Source organism: Ambystoma mexicanum, chromosome 9, assembly GCF_040938575.1.
Source record: "Ambystoma mexicanum isolate Mex_15411 chromosome 9, UKY_AmexF1_1, whole genome shotgun sequence".
Lineage (NCBI taxonomy): Eukaryota > Metazoa > Chordata > Amphibia > Caudata > Ambystomatidae > Ambystoma > Ambystoma mexicanum.
In genome coordinates, this window is record NC_090931.1 from 523,707,381 (window position 1) to 523,724,239 (window position 16,859).

Here is a 16,859-nt window from a genome sequence, read left to right on the forward strand (position 1 = left end):
CAAGCTTGCCACTTCCGCTGCATATCCACTTACAGATCCCAAATGAGGTCAAGGACAATGGCCTTAAGTGCAGGGCAGCAGAAAACACAACTTTAGCAACGTACCTTCTTTGCTGCCAAATAACCCCATGGCATCAGGGGTGTCCTTATCTAGTGCTAGCTTTTGAGCCAACCGTGCTTCACATGCTGGGTTCTTCAGGGCCATACTTACAATGGGAAAGACACAACTGTAAGTGCAAGCATGCATAGTGTAACGTTTTTGCTAAAAAGCCACACAATGTCCAGTAAAGGGGACCTTATTGCAGGGGTCGAAGTTAAGATTAGATCAGCAGGAGCAAAAAGCAGCTCCTGGGTAGAGAGACAGGTATGGTATCAAGAGAGAGATAGACTCAAAAGCATTTGTTTTAAAACTTTTATTTAGTAAGGTTCTGGGGTTGGTGGAATGCCTGACTGGCCACAACTCAAAAGAGATGATTGCCTTAACTGATGTTTCCAATGGCCGTTGTCTAATAATCCAAAATAAAAGTTCATCTGTGTCTAAACCTATGCTTGCCCTCACGCTGTACAAAAATGTGAGTCTTTTTCAAAAGGTGGTGGTTCAACAAAAATGACAAAACCAGAGTTGGTTTCAGGTAATTATCTTACCATGTTCAATTTGGTCAATGTCGCAAAGATGATTCCTAAATATGCCTCTCTGGGTTTCCTTCCCCAAAGCTCAGGCCTCTTCCAGCTTTCAAAACATAACACCATACACAACAGTTCCTTTTTCGTTTCCCAGGGCCCCTTTCCTCAAGCTTAGGCCCGTATAGTTCAAACCACCAATTCAGTTGGTCAGGATAGGTCGTTCGTTACTTTACATAAAGTCTCTCTTATACATCATTCTCTCATCGGGTAGAATCAGAGGCTTTCGAAAATGCCAAGCTCTTTGGTTTTCCTCAGCGCGACCACTCTGACCCATTTGCCCCTCTCTGGATTTCTTACTTTTTATAGTTTTTGTCCTTCCTTTCCTTTTCCTATGCACACTTGCACTGTCTTTTGATCCTCCTCTTGCTCGTGCCACTTGCATGCTTCTCCACGGATTCTGGCCCCTTTTACACTTTAGTTTGCATTGTGCCTCTTGCACCTTTTCTGTGGGTTACTTGCCCCTTTTTACACTTTTGTGCATCTAGCATCTTTTTCGTGGGCATCTGGCTCCCTTTTGCACTTACAGTTTAATGTCCGCCTCTATTTCACTCATTAATTCATACATGTGTGCTTCTCTAATTTCGGGCGGCCCTTAATACTTCACATCATTGAAGTCAGTCCTTTAACTTCACTGGAATACTTTAACTAACACGGTCCTCTTCCTTACGCATTTCACATGCCACTTTGTATAGCGCTCTTCACAGCCCGGCTCTGCAATGCTTTCAGACCAAATGGGCAGACTTCTGTGCTTCAGCTTCTCAGCTGTTCTTTTTTCCGAGGTCAGGGTCTCGCTGTCAGCCCCTCAGAGACACTCCTGGGCTGTCTCCCCGGCACAGGCGAATAAGCACTTGCATCCGCGGTTGCAGCAGGAGACCAGCACGCCCCTCGGCTTCCATACGCAAACTCTCTGTGGCTCCCTGGAGACACATCTTCTTCGCCACGCTTATGCACGTGCAAAATGCCTGCTCCACAGCATCTTCACACCGGTCTCTGGCCTTTGGTCCATGGCAGCTCTGGTGTCTCGGCTCTCCTCCCAACTCACTCTTTTGCATGCTCTCCTACTCGATCATTTTGTATGAAACCACACCTTTTATAACAAAAAGACCTCTCAAGTGGAGTCCGATGTGAATAGTTACTAGGGAATGCCTGGCCCTGCCTGACTATTCGTTGGACAGCTTGGGTTCATCCTAGGGCAAGTTACCCTTATTTTCCCCATGTTATTCCTATGGGTAATATTTATTGATTTAAGTTGCCTCAGTATTTATTGAACATGAGGAGGGGGAGATGGGGAGGAGATTGGAAATACAGCATAAAGGCTGTGGGCGAGTAGGTTGGATTAGTTTTGGGATTGGGGAAATACTGGCCAATTAAATGTAAGATCCTGGAGGTAGTGGGCGGGAGAACACTGTCCGGTGTGTCTCAATACCCAGCAACCAGTGAGCAGGCGCAACCAAGAGCTAGTACATAATATTCTGCAAATCTAACATAAGATGCAAATTTAATGTTTTTTGCTCATTTTGTATGACCCCTTATGCTTTAAACGTCATATAGATGTGTCCTGATGCTTTGCTTATTTATAGATTGTCCCAAATGCAGAGGTGCGTTCGTTTGGAATTAGTTGGACTGGGGGGCCAAAAGTAGCTCCCGGTAGCTGTTGGTACCAAGAAAGCCAGGCTCTTCTAGGCTACAAGTAGGAACTAAATAGCTCCCTCCTCCCCTCAATGTCGAACCCAGTTATTAACATGGTTATAAACATACTAGTAAAATGACTGTCACCAATTAGGTTATTGTATTGTCCTCTACTAATCATCACTTGATTCTGAAAATATTTGGATATGTGCATACATTATGTTTATTATAGTTCTCTCGTTAGCAGTTATTGACATGGGGCCAGTGGATGACTGAAGCAGCCATCAGGCTGTGATGCTGATCTGCATCACTTCGGCATCGACGAGCTGTCCAAAACCCACTCATGAAACCTGTATGTCATTTGAGAAGCCCTAAAGCCAATACGTACAGAGGAGTGTCAAACAATAATGAACATGGCACGAAACCTACCCTCTGACAAAGAACTGAGACCGGATTGTGTCACCAGGTTCCGATTACATTGCTGTGCGATGTCAAAATGGTGCGGGCCACCATGCAATGGGGCAAGGAGGAGATCCATTCTAAAAAGAAATCACTCAAAGCTGCTCGGAAGATCCAACCAGAAGTAATCTTCTAGTGTGCAGAATGTAAACATGCGGCTTTTAACAGGATTTAAGACTATAAAAAGTTTAGTAATATATGAAAAGAACTACTATTATATTATTGTGATATTTACATTTCTGCCATTTTTATTGCAACTGTAATTATATGTATGATTTTATATTGTAATAGTGCAAAGATTTAATTAAACCATTAGCAATTTAAAAACAAAATAATCAGATGCTTTTCTTTCAACCCAACAGCTCTGGCTGAGCAGTAAAGCTCTACAGGCAGACCTACAAGCTACTAAAACATCCACTAGGCCTAGACAAGCAGCTCTTGCGGTTCAAGTTTGATGATGGAGATGCAGGAAAAATTGACAATAAATGAAAAATGATCACGTATTCATCACTAGAACACAAAAGGGCCAAGATGCAAACTCACCTTTTATCTAATGCTCGAAGAACCTTGGCAAATACTTCCAATTCGCAAAATTCACTGCCCAACTGACATAAACGGCCTTGTTGATATAGCTGAAAGAAATTAAAATCTCTTGAAACCTTTCAATGTACAATATATATAGGGTACAAAATTAGTATGTTTACAAATTGATAAAGCTAATGCTTTGGATTTTATACAGTGTACTTCCTTTGTGTGCAGAGCAGAGTGAAGGAACATAAGAAGGAACAGCAAAGGAGAACCACCATGGGCAGGCCTCAAAAAATCTACTCGACCAGTGGCAAAATCTAGTCATTTTTATGAAGGACAAGTAAGATTTGTATGATACTTTCAACTTGCCTACTAGTACAGTGAACTTCTGGGATGCACAAAACATACTTATTTACTCCGAACAGACTGTTTGTGGCAAATGTCAATAAAAGTTGCACAATGCATGTCTGGTAGCAATGCAACATACATGAAGTAAGCTGATTGTGACATATCCCCATGTCGCGTGCTCCTCCAACAGCCGGGTCGTAAGAGGGATTGACCCCACCCACGGCAAGGGAGGAAGCTGGAGTGCGGGGGAACCCCCAGGGCCCCCACCGACCGAAACAGCGGGGTCCGAGGACCCCAGGAGAGCTGAGAACAGGCACCGCGGACTTGGCGGCGGGAGCACCGCAGAGGACCCGGGCGGCCGCGAATGTATCCGCGAGGATACATTCGCGCCCGTCACAGGAGTAGGAGACGGGTGGGCCCGTCCTCCGGCACCGCAGTGGCCCGTCCCCCATTGAGGCGGCGCTCGGAAGGGGAACCCGGAGCATCCGCCTAGGGGCGTGGGCCGCTTGCGCACCCCGGGCGAAGAAGGCGCAGGCCGCGTGTGACACGCGCCGGAACAAGTAAAAAGAGTGCCGCCCCATCCGGAGAGGCGCGGGTGCCGGCACAGGCCCCAGAGGGAGGCTTGCGGATCGCCCGGCAGGGAGGAGGCGGCCTCCTTTCTTTCTCCCGCCCGCCAGCCTTGGACCCCCAACCCCACAGCCAGGGAGGTCTACGGGAGGTCTACAGGTGGTGGGCGCCGCCCGACACCGCACGGCGACTCAGCCCACCTCCCACGGTAAGGAAGACCTGGGAGCACTGCGGAGGCCCAGAGGATACCGGGCGTGCCCCCACCCTGAGAGGACACCGCGAGGCATCCAGTCAGGACTGCAACGCCTAAAAGAGGCCAACCTGGGTGTGTGGCCCCCGCCGGGACCCGGTGGGGCGAGTGCCCGCCCAGAGGCCCCCTCCCGCCCATCAGGCCCGATCGGGGGACTCCCCCTCCATAAACTAGGACCGGATCCCAAGTCCCGGAGAACCGCAGCATTCCGGGTCAGCGCAGCATACCCTCTGGGGGGCAATAAACACACTAGCCCCGGAGGGAGACCCCACGATTACGCCGCCCGAGTGAACTGACGCACACCCCCGGCGTCCACCGCACCACTGCACCTCCGGCCCACCTTGAACTCACAGGCGGCCCGAGACCCAGGTGAGAGGCCCCCGTCCCCAGTTGGCGGGGCGTGTGCCCGCTTGAAGGGCCACCCCAGCTCCCCCCGCGGGGGACATCCCGTCGACCAAAAAAACTCACGGGCGAGACGCACTATGGACTGATCAAGCGGACCCTGCGTAAAGGACCAACCCCTCATGAGCTGGAAGAAGGCCCTGCAAATGTTTGGCTTCCAAGAAACACCGAACACAACAGAGGCCCCCACCGTCTCCGGCGCTATGGCCCACACGGAACCCGCGGGCCAACCCGCAATGACGATGGAAAAGGGCTTCGCCTCCATCCTAAAGGAGATCAGAGAAATGAGATCCGACATCGCCCATAAGTTCGAGAAGCTGGACCAAAGGGTAGACAAAATTGAGGATAGGGTCCTACAAATGGAAAACTATCAAACATCCTCCACATCTCAGGAAATCCAATATGACACACAGCTCGCAGCCTTGGAGAAGAGGGACGAAGAAAGAGCCAGGATCATGGACGACTACGAAAATAGGGAGAGGCGGAACAATATAAGGTTCTATGGAATTCCGGAGGCGGAGGGTGAGACGGAGAGAGAACTGACTCGAGTGGTGAGAGACATCATCACCCTCTTGTTTGCTGAGGAAATGACAACGGAACTCACGTTTGACCGGGTACACAGGGCCGGGGGAAGAGCGGGGGGCCCCATAACGGTTCTGGCCCGCTTCCACTACTACACGGAGAAAGCCAAAGTTCAAGAGGCCGCGAGGAAAGCGGGGGAAATAACCTATAATGGCGCACAGATCGCCATTTTTCAGGACCTCTCTGCTTACACCCTAGCCAAACGGAGGATGTGCCGCCCCTAACAACAGCTGAAAGAGATAGGGGTCCGCTACAGATAGGGATATCCCTTCTCTCCGGAGGGAACCACTTGGTCCGGAGGCGCTCAGAGGGGGCATCCCCGGGCAGCTCAACCCCAGAAGGAGAAAAACCGGCGCGAGAAAGTTCAAGAAACTAAACACACCACCAACGCCAATGGAGGACGACCGGGTCTACTCAGAGGGGGGACACCAGCGTCCCCACAGAGATTATCGGGCTTAGAATGCAGAATGACACTGGAGATGCCTGGTTTGCTGCACCCCCTTGAACTGCAAGTATAAGGGGGCACAGAGGGGATCAAAACTGTGAACTGAACGATGTACCAACCAGGGCCCGGGAGAGTAACTAAAATAGGAGGTCCAGGGGAGAGAAGAGAGGGAAGACGGGGGGGGGGGCTCACGGTAGCGAGCTTGGGATATGACGCCTGGCCGAGGGGGAATCGGCTGGTGGTCCAGCCAACAACCCAGAAATGGAAAAACTACATGGCTGGACGCCGGGGAGAGGGGTGGGGGTTTGTTCACAGGTTGGGGGTTTTAGGGTGGGGAATGCGTTGGGGGAAACGTTGCAAAGAGATCCAAACAAGAAAATACAGTAAGCAGGGAGGGAGCGGCCTTGTGACACCGGTGACCAAGGGGAAAGGTGACAGCATTTATGGCTGACGACCGACCGGCCCTAGGGGTGGGAACCTTGAATGTGCGGGGCTTCAACACCCCCACGAAAAGATCCCTAATCAGCAGGGAATTCTGGAGGGCCAAGTTGGACCTGCTCTTTGTGCAGGAGACACACTGGGCGAGGGGGAGGGAGCCCAGGTTGCGGGGCGGTGGAATCGAAGAAACTTTCTATGCGTCCCACAAAGGGAAGAAAAGAGGGGTTGCAATTTTGATCGCAAGAGGGTTGAATTTCGAGAAAGAGTCCATCCTAAGGGACCCCGAAGGCCGTTACCTTTTCGTACGGGGCTCCCTACAAGGATCACCCATAACCCTGGCGGTTGTATATGCCCCGAACGAGGGCCAGGCCCTATTCTGGGAGGGAACGGGGGAAAGACTGAAAACCTTTGTCCAGGGCCCGTTGGTGGTGGGGGGCGATTTTAATATGGTCCTAGACCCATCCAGGGATAGACAACGGGTGGGGGCCCCAAGCCTCAGACCCGCTGGAGATGCCACGTCCCGCTGCTTCCAAAGGGTGAATGACGACCTGAACCTGGTGGACACGTTACCCACCCCCCGAGAGGTGACTCGCGCTTTCTCATACTACTCCTCCACCCACAAAGCCTTCTCCAGAATAGACTATATCCTTGCAGATGAGGTACTCCGACCACACATAGCGGGTTACAGGCTAGATCCCGTCCCCTGGTCAGACCACGACTTGGTCAGGGTGACCTTGGCTGGGGACTGGTGCAGAGAACGGAGGGGACGCTGGAGATGTAATGACGCCATCTTGAGAGACGAGGTCCATGCCCAGTCGGTTCTGGAGGCCATCACAGAGTGCTTTGAGCTTAACGACAATGGGGAGGTGGGCATGCACACTCTCTGGGACGCCTTTAAGGCAACACTTAGAGGAGTGCTCAAAAAAATTGGTTCCCAACAGAAAAGGGAAAGGGAGACCCAAGAGAGAACTCGGAGGGGAAAAAAATAGCGCGCCTTCAACCGGGGGGCTCCCCGGCACGAACCCTAGAGCGTGACCGCATGGCCACCCTGGAGGATTACAGGCTCCAATTGAAAAACCTACTCCTCCATAAAACAGAAAAAAGCCTCCAAATGGTCAAACAGAAATACTATGAGAAGGGGGACAGAGCGGACAGGATTCTGGCCTGGAAACTGAGGGAGGTCCAGAGAAGCAGAATGGTGAAGGGAGTGAGGGACAGCAGGGGCACAATGGGATTCGACACCCCCCACATAAGTGAAGCCTTCCGCCAATATTCTGAGACTATATACCTCCGAATACGATGGTGGCAATGCCCATATCGAAGAGTTCCTCGACTCCATACAGATACCTTCCCTTTCACGAGACCAGGCAGGGGGGCTGGAGGGCCGGCTGACCGAGGAGGAGGTGGAAAAGGCGATTAGTGGTATGAGGGTGGGGACTTCCCCGGGGTAGGATGGCTTCTCGGTGTATTTCTATAAGAGGTTCCGATCCACCCTGTCTCCACATCTGGCGAAAGTTTTCAACTCCGTGTTGGAGGGGGGGCACTCTCCCCGACACCATGATGGGAGCCATTATAGAATGGTCCTCCCTAAGGAAGGAAAAGACCCGAGGGAGTGTTTGTCCTATAGACCCATATCGCTGCTTAATATAGACGTCAAGATCTTGGCAAAGGTGGTGGGTAGGAGGATGGAGGGGATAATGCATAAACTAATCCACGGGGACCGGTGGGTTTCATTAGGGGCAGACAGGGATCGGATAATATCCGCAAAACGATAGACCTGGTTCACTTCGCCCAAAACTCTGATCTTGAGGCATGCATCCTGTCCCTAGACTCGGAAAAAGCTTTCGACAGAGGGGAGTGGAGATACATGACCCTCCTCCAACGAATGGGCTTTGGGCCGCACATCCTGAGCTGGGTCGCCGCTCTTTACAGAGCCCCTACAGCAAGAGTCCAGGTGAACGGAGTGCTGTCAAATTCTTTCCCCCTAACTCGAGGAACTAGACAGGGCTGCCCTCTTTCCCCCCTTCTGTAAGTCCTCACGATTGAAGCCTTGGCCATAGCGGTTAGATCCCACACAGACATCAGGGGAATCAGTAGGGGAGAGGTGGAATTCAAGCTATCCTTATTTGCAGATGATGTCTTGGCATATCTGGTGGACCCGGGCTCTTCGGTCCCTCCCCTCCTGACCCTGGTTGATTCGTTCGGGAGGTTCTCAGGCCTAAAAATAAACACCGCCAAGTCTATCCTCCTTCCGATGCGATTGGTGGACCCGGCACTAGACCCCCTGATTAGGTTTCACGGGATAACGGTGAGCAAGAACGAAATAAAATACCTGGTGGTTCTTCTCACTAGGGATTTAACAAAACTAGGGTCCTCCAACTACGAACCCATGCTATCTGAGATCGCCGCTGATCTGAGAAGATGGGGAGGAATGATCCTCTCATGGTACGGTCGGATGACGGCAGTCAAAATGAACATACTGCCTCGGCTTCTGTACCTCTTTACAGCCCTCCCTACCAGAGTACCCGCTCAAACATTTATAGACCTACACAAGGGGGTCCGAGATTTCATTTGGCAGGGGAAAACACAGCGAATTGGCAGGGCCACCTTGACGCTTCCGAGAGAGGAGGGGGGTTTTGGTCTCCCGGATTTCCAACTGTACTATCATGCAGTGCAACTGCGGGTCCTTCTTGAACACATGAAGGAAGGTTTACGGACATATTGGTCATACCTAGAGGACAAGGATGTACACCCTCTAAAAGTCTGTGACCTCTTGTGGGCTCCACGCAGAGCGATCCCGAAGCAAGATTTATCCCACCTGACCCTGGGTGTTCTCTGGGACATTTGGAGGGAGTGCCCCCGGACAGCACATCTTTCTTTGTGGCCGTCCCCCATGACCTCTTTGTGGGGGGCCCCCCCTGAAACTGGGCAGCAGAGGGTTCAGACAATCACAGAGTTGGTCAGATGCGGGATTGGAATGGGCGGGCCAGCTATTCAGGGAGCGAGAATTCGTGAGTTATGAGGACCTCCGGGACGGTCTGGGAGGCGTGACCCCCTCCATCTTCGAATACCTCCGCCTTAAGGACATCCTCAACGACCCCGCGTGGGGCCCCAACCTGCGGAGACAGCTAACGCCCTTCGAGAAACTCCTTGACTCAGCAACCTCTAGAAAGGGAGCGGTCTCCCGCATGTACACTGTCTTAAATACTCACAATCTCCAGGCTAGGTGAGGATTCCGGGGTTTTTGGAGTGACCTGGCGGGAGAGGAGATAACTGAGGACGCTTGGGCTCGCATTTTCAAGATATCTTTTCATGGCAATCTCTTTACCGCAGATATGGAGCACAATTTTAAAATCCTGCAGGGGTGGCACAGGGACCCAGTAAAACTCTCGAAAATGTTCGCAGGGGTATCCCCGGAATGCCCGAGGGGCTGCGGCCAGTTGGGGACTAGAGGTCATATGTGGTGGTTATGTCCGAAGATACAAACCTATTTGGAAGCGGTGAGTGTGGATAGCGGAGGTAACTGAGGATCCTCTACCCCTCAACCCACTGACCATGCTGCTGGGCCTCCCCACGGAGGAAACAGAAATTCACCGGTACCCTAGGATGTGGGAAACCATGTTGAGAGCAGGCAGAGTAGCCCTGGCCCAGAGGTGGAAGAGCCCGGAAACCCCTTCCAAAGACGACTGGACCAAAAAATTGAAGAACATGTTCTTGATGGACAAACTGATTGCATTCGTGAACAATGACACAAGCTCATTCCTCGCTGAATGGTACGGGGTCCAGCAGGCATGGGGATGGGATGTCCACTAGCCCCGAAACCGTGTCCCCGGGTAGCTGGGGCGCGACCACCGCAGTGAAGGACAGCACCCAATCAGGGGGTCCCCACGGCCTGGGGGGAGGTCGGCTTCTGGCCAGTAACTGAAAGGGTCACAAGTTGCGGCGCTCCAAAGATTTATGACAATATGTGAAAGTTTGATCTCTTTTTTGCTGTGATGTTTGGTTTGGACATTGAGAGGGGGGTGGGAGGGGAAGGGAGGTGAAGTGGGATAGGGGGGCCTCAGTTAGGCCCTGTTTTCTGTTTTGTTTTATGTTTTACAAAATGCTAATAAAAATCAAAGTTTAAAAAAATAAATAAAAACAAGGAAGGGGTGGACCTGAAAAAAAAAAAAAAGAAAATAAGTAAAATCACCAACATGTAAAAATGCTGCCCCCAGAGTAATACAAGAGATGCGCAGTTGCTTCATCTCCAATCTACGTGATGGGATTAGTCTGTGGTACTAACAGTAGTCTGTGGTATTACATGCAAGTATTTTAAAGGAGGCTCTTGGAGGTAGCTTACTCAGTAACTATTTAGTATTATACAGCTGTAGGGCTAACGGTGTGAGACTCATTGCTGAACTCAAGTAGGAGTCTCAGGCTGAATTTAAACAGATGCCAATACACAGAGCACATGCTAGAAAATTATCACTTTGCTTCATGATGCTATTTTGATGGGCAGAGCAGCATTAAAAAAAAAAGAATACCAACGTGAAATATACCAATTAACCAAACCACATTTAACATGTAACAGATTCCCATAATAACATTCAGTGCAAATTAGTCCATGATATAAACTGGGTGCAGAGTGAGAAAAATGCATGCTGCTCTGAAAATGGGAAACATGCAGGATGGTTCTGAATGTGCGCTTGCTCCAATACAATGCAATGTCTTTACATTGCATTTTATTGGAGCAGGAAGCACAAGAAATAAGTATAATTATATATAATTTTGCTCTACAGCAATGCAGTTAGCACAAAGAAAGGCAGAGAGGAAATCGCGAGATGTGTTAGTGGGATGATCTGATCAAGGGGAGGTGCTCTTGAATGACAGGCTTCGTTATGAAAAGTGTTTGAGACATAGTTAGAGAGGCATTCCTATTCTTGCACTGACTGAGGAAGGAGGCAGAAGTGCTGTTTCCTGGGCAGGGTGAGTCCAGTGCTTGCCAGCTGACTGTGGTGGGCTGGGTCTCTCTCTCTCTCCCGGGTTGGCATCCCCAGAAGAACTGCAAAGTCTCGAGAATCCTTATCTGGGTTGACCCTATGCGAGGCAGGCATAAAGGCTGGGAGAGGATTTACTGCCAAGCTGAGTCTGGGAATATCACCAGCTTAATCAAGGTAAATATAACAGTAATTGAGGAGCGTGTAATGTACGTGAGAAAGGCTTACAAGTTGTGTGACAGAAATAGGTTTGTTTTCTTAAAGTAATTCACGATCTATATTTTGCGTGGATGCCCACTTTAAAGCAAGCTTTAAGATGAGAATTATAGCTGCCAAGAATTGTATGAGAGAAACATTCAAGGTTACATCAGACCGTGCGTTAGCCAGCCAACAAATGTGTAACTAAAGCTTATTATTAGAAAAGCTATTTATGTGTGCAAGCTCTAATGAAATGTATTTGATCCATGTCTAAATGTAAGTCTATGTAAAGGAGTACAGCAGAAAACAACCGTTTTATGATTTTATAAAATATAAAAATGACCAAGAAGAAACTAATTGGACTAGCATTTTATTATGGTCAGAGTTATTTTTAACACATAGAATGAGGTCTAACAGGTGGTAACCCTATTTTACTGTGGTAAAACGTAAGGTAAATGAATTACTTGTGGGAGTTAAGCCTTTAAGAGGTGCTATGTGTGTCTGTGAGTACGACTATTTTGTGATGTGAAATCACACATTTATTTTGAAACCCAGCAACGGGGCATAAAAGGGGTGTTGTACATAAGATATTGCAAGCAGTTGAGAGTGTACCAAGCCCAGTATTAGTTTATTGTTAGAGACCCTGGTGAAATAATTATTAGGCAGTACTCGGACATTGGTCTCACCACTATAAAAACACTACCATAGCAAAGTACAGCAAAATACCACAAAAATACCACAACATACTAGATACAACCCCAAAATATATCCTAGAGATTTGGTGCATAGGCAGGGAAACTTAAAGTTACTCACTGCTAGGGAGAATTCTCATTATATGGCTAATTTCCCTTACCTATAGGGTCCCCCAGCAGATTTGCTGGATTTGAAGGGTTTTGTTTTTCTCCTGCTAAGAGTGAGACTCTTTTTCCCACTCTTAGGCATTTTTGCTATGTGTGTTCTAGGCTATTTTTGTGTTTAATGCCCATGGGGTTTTTCTCACCTCCATAGGAACCATCTTTATTCACCTGTGTTACACAGCACCCTCCGTGCAGTGACAGGGGTGTTGTAGCGACCCCCAAACAGACTCCATACCCTGGGACTGACTACTGTCTCCCAGGGCATGTAAAGTCCAAATTGACTTTACTAGTCAATTTTTATGAACTAGACCAGTACAAACCATCTAAATATGGAAGTACTTGAAAAGGGTTAATAGTTTTTCCCTTATGTGCATTTTCGAGAGGGTACCGTACAGTCCCTCTCTCAAAAGTTTCTGGCTGGTGGCAGTGGTTACTACCGTAAATATTCAACCGCAAATATTTTCCTATGGGATTTTCCCATTGTTCGAGGCTACAACTTTTACTGACAGCCTCTAACATACCGCCGGTGCATTTTAATATTAAATTTACTCCAGTAGGTTTTATTTGCCAGAACTTTAATACAACTTCTTTCTCGTGTCTTTCTCTAAACTCCTAACCCAGGTCGGGGATCCTTTGTTCGTCCTTTTGGCAGGCTTCTGCCAAGAAGCCCTCCTTTCGCCGCCACAGAGTCTGGGGTGTGTCCATTGTGTGGGAGGGGGGAGTAGGACCCCTGGACAGGGTTGCCTCAGCAACCCATGTCGCACTCTATCCCGATAGGCTGGAGGATCTCCCGCCAAGATGACCACTCCACTGTGTGAGTGACAGCTAGGCTGTATGAATGGGGATCTTTTCGCATAAAAGCAGGGTCCTTAGGACTGGAAGAGCAAGACGTCGCCACTGGAACTAAGAAGGCGAAGAGGAGAGAAGCCAAAGAGATCTGCAATGACTGAACCACCAGTGAAGCCCTGCTGCAGCGTCTTACCACTTTTCTCCACACGACGAGAGAAGATCTTCATCTGCAAGAACCTTCTTCCCTTGAGCTGGTGGGGCCAACCAGTTTGCCAATCGCATTCCTGGACCTGCCTTGGTTGAATCGCCAGTACCCTGTACTCAGAGGCCGGATAGCCATGCACCAGTCCAAACGGACCGCAATTTAAAGGAGCGTACCTTTTATTCTTCGGGCAGCACCGCGGCTGGTTTCAACCCTGGGTAGTGCAGTAACTCAAACCTTACTCCACAAGGAGAGCCTCTCTTCCTCAGCTGGATCCCCGAACTGCAGGAACTACCAGGAACAACCGCCACTTCATTTTAAAGGTACATTGTTCCACCAGGCCGTCCTTTCTTCGCGGTAGAGCTAAAGGTGTTTTAAATCCTTTACCTACCTGTTGGGTTGGCCGCCCATCTCTCTTAACATCGTCTTTCATCTTCTGCATCCACCTTTTCAAAATCGTTAATCAAAGACTTGACTGCAGCTACAAGAACATTTTGCTCCTGGGCCCTTGCCCTGTACCACCGACTCTGGCCCAGGCCTACTGACTGACTAAATTTGTTAGAACTGCCTTCTCTAGATTGCGTCTCAACTAGGACTGTATTGGTGCACCTACTTCTTATTACCACCCTTTCCTTCCCACTTTTAAACCTTGTGAAATGCCATGTTGCTCCGTTTTCATTTAAGTAGTTACTATACTGATGCACTGCCTTGCTTAAGCTGGTTCACAAACTTATGAGAAGTGTTGCTAGGGTGTGTAAGAAGATATTTCTGTATAACTTGTGGTTTCCATCCCTTGTGAGAAATTGCTAGAGTATCCCTTGTGTGTGGTTTTCACTGTGCCATTTTGCTCAGTTTTCACTCTGGTTCACTTGGTCTACAATTTAACTAGGGAGTATGCATGTTTCTCATTGACTTATTTTAACTTGTTTGATGACTGTGATAAATGTGTTTTACTAAAAAAGTGTAATATATATATATATATATATATATATATATATATATATATATATATATACACTTTTTTTTTTTACTACAAAGCTTTGGTCAGTGTTTCCTTGTGCCATAGTACTGGAAGCCTATTGTGTAAACCCTGAATACTGCTCATCTCCCTCTTGAGATAAGTCTGACGGCTCAGCCACAGCTACCAACTAAATCTTTGTGGTACAGACTGATACCAAAGGGGATTTATTGCTCTCACCTGTAGCGCTCCCTAAGGGAACTGCACAGGATTCTGCCTAACACTCATTGTAGTGACTACCTTACTCGTAGTTCATAGTCCCCTTTCTTCCATACTTTTGGGACATTCCGTCCTGTGAGACGGGACCGGAGCACTTTCTGTAAAAAAGCATCAAATTGAAAAATGTGTCCTCTTTTTATGTGGGGCTCCACCCCGCACATCGCCCTTCAGTCCTTTTCCATTGCCAGGTCTGAGACCATTTAAGCAATAATAGAGGATACTTATTAGAAGGGACGGCGGGCGTGCGTATGGAGGAAAGGCGACTATGGACTAGGATTAAGGTAGTCACTACAGTGAGTAACTTTGTTATACTCCTACGTCCGGTCCCCTTTCCTCCATACTTTTGGGAGATTACCAAACACTCTTTACAGGAGAACAGGTGGATGGAACTCCTTTACTGAAAGAGGTTTTTGAGAACAGCTTGACCGAACTGAGCATCAGCCCTGGAGCTCAGGTCTAAGCAGTAATGTTTCACAAAAGCCGATGGGGAAGCCCACGTAGCTGCTTTGGCAATGGTTTCCCAGGGAACATATTTTTGGAAGTCAATGGCAGCTGCCTTGCCCCGCACAAGATGGGCATGAATTCCCTTCGGAGGCTGAAGGTCCTGAATGGTATACGCATCAGATACAGGAAGCAATCCATCGGGAGATAGATGCTTTTGAGGCCGGCTTTCCTTTCAGGTCACAGAAGGTCACCAAGAACTGAGAAGATCTCCGAAGATTAGATGCTCTGTCCAAATAAAACTTAAGAGCTGTCACGACCCTCACCGCAGACCCCCACTGGCCAGCCCACTTGCCAGGTGGGATCAGGGCTCGGGTCTCCATTAAGGTCTTGAAGGCCTGGCACCCACTCCCAAGGCTCTCTTGGGGCCAGTCCTGGCGCCTATGGCGCCAGGCTGATACACTTTGAAGAACATGTGTGCAAGAGGGACTACTTTTTTTCATTTGGGGCCTTCAGCCAACATGGAGGCACCCACATAGCTTGGTTTCTAGGAACCAAGCTATGTGGTATAGTGTTTTGGGTGTGGTGGCCTAGGGACTACTTTACCTGGACAACTTTGTTGAGGCTATTTAAACCACACCGGAACAAGAAAACACGCTTCGCGTTACATGCAGACTGCAACGTGACGCTCACCCTGTCCTGTGATTCCCACGAGCCTCGGAGAAGCAAACCTGCAAAGGATACAAAAGGGACATCGTTAGCAGCATCTTACCTACAATCTCCATCCTATTATCCGCTCTCAGCTCCAGTGAACAGCTTCCTCTGGATTCCGCATACCTTCCGGACCGAAAGACCTAAAAGAGGAAAGGAAAGGACAATATTAGAGAAGGCATATTTGACATTACAAAACCACAAACTGCACAAGAAGCTTACCTGGCTGGTCGCCTCCCGGCCGGCACCGCTCTAGAGTTCCACACACGCTGGAGAAACACTGCGACCTGTAAGGAAGGAAGAAAACAGGTTAGCAAAGGCAAGACAAGGCAGCGCTGCGCATTATTCACCGCATTGTAGAGCACATCTCGAGCCATTTACCGGCGAGGCCCAACTCAGCCAGTTCGCCACGCTGAAGCGCCGCAAACCTAGGGGAGAAAAAAGACATTATACAAAGAAAGGCATGCAAGAATAACAACGCTATACAAAACTGCTGCAATAAGACTTACCTGGGAGACACCAAACGGGCCCACGCCAGTGAAGTAAATTGGCCGCACACGCCCACAGAAGACAACGCGCCCCTGCCAAGAAGGCAGGTCGGAGAGCATGCCCAATTCCACAACAAGGCAGAACATCCTCTGCACACCACACTGGGAAAACTGGGAAGAAGATACCAGCAACCAACCCGGGCTGAGTGGCGTCCCTGTGGATACCAAGTGAGCGTAACAAGAGCTTGCCTTACATCCAAATTATGCAAAACCCTCTCGGCATCTGAGGCCGGTTCTGGGAAGAAAACTGGTAAGGAAATAGACTGGTTCAGATGAAAATCAGATACCACCTTTGGAAGGGAAGAAGGATTGGTCCGAAGGACAACCTTATCCTTGTGAAAGGTGAGGAATGGATGTTCTACAGACAAGGCCTGAAGCTCGCTTACACGCCTTGCCGAAGTCACTGCAATCAGAAAAGCCATTTTCCATGAAAGGAATTTCAAATCCACAGTAGCCATGGGCTCAAAGGGTTTATGGCATAAAACAGTAAGAACCACATTCAGATCCCATTTTGGATGTGGATTACGCACAGGTGGATAGAGATGCATTAGACCTCCAAAGTGACT

At 48.9% G+C, this 16,859-nt stretch overlaps 1 protein-coding gene across 4 annotated transcripts in view; it reads right to left on the reverse strand.

Annotated features, from left to right (window-relative positions):
• Positions 1-16,859, reverse strand: part of APPBP2 (amyloid beta precursor protein binding protein 2) — a 1,587,742-nt gene that overhangs the window by 1,395,017 nt on the left and 175,866 nt on the right. For all 4 annotated transcript variants that reach the window (XM_069615072.1, XM_069615071.1, XM_069615073.1 and 1 more), the window contains one exon: positions 3,315-3,403. In XM_069615072.1, coding sequence (XP_069471173.1) covers positions 3,315-3,403 — 89 coding nt within the window. The remainder of the gene's footprint in view (positions 1-3,314; positions 3,404-16,859) is intronic.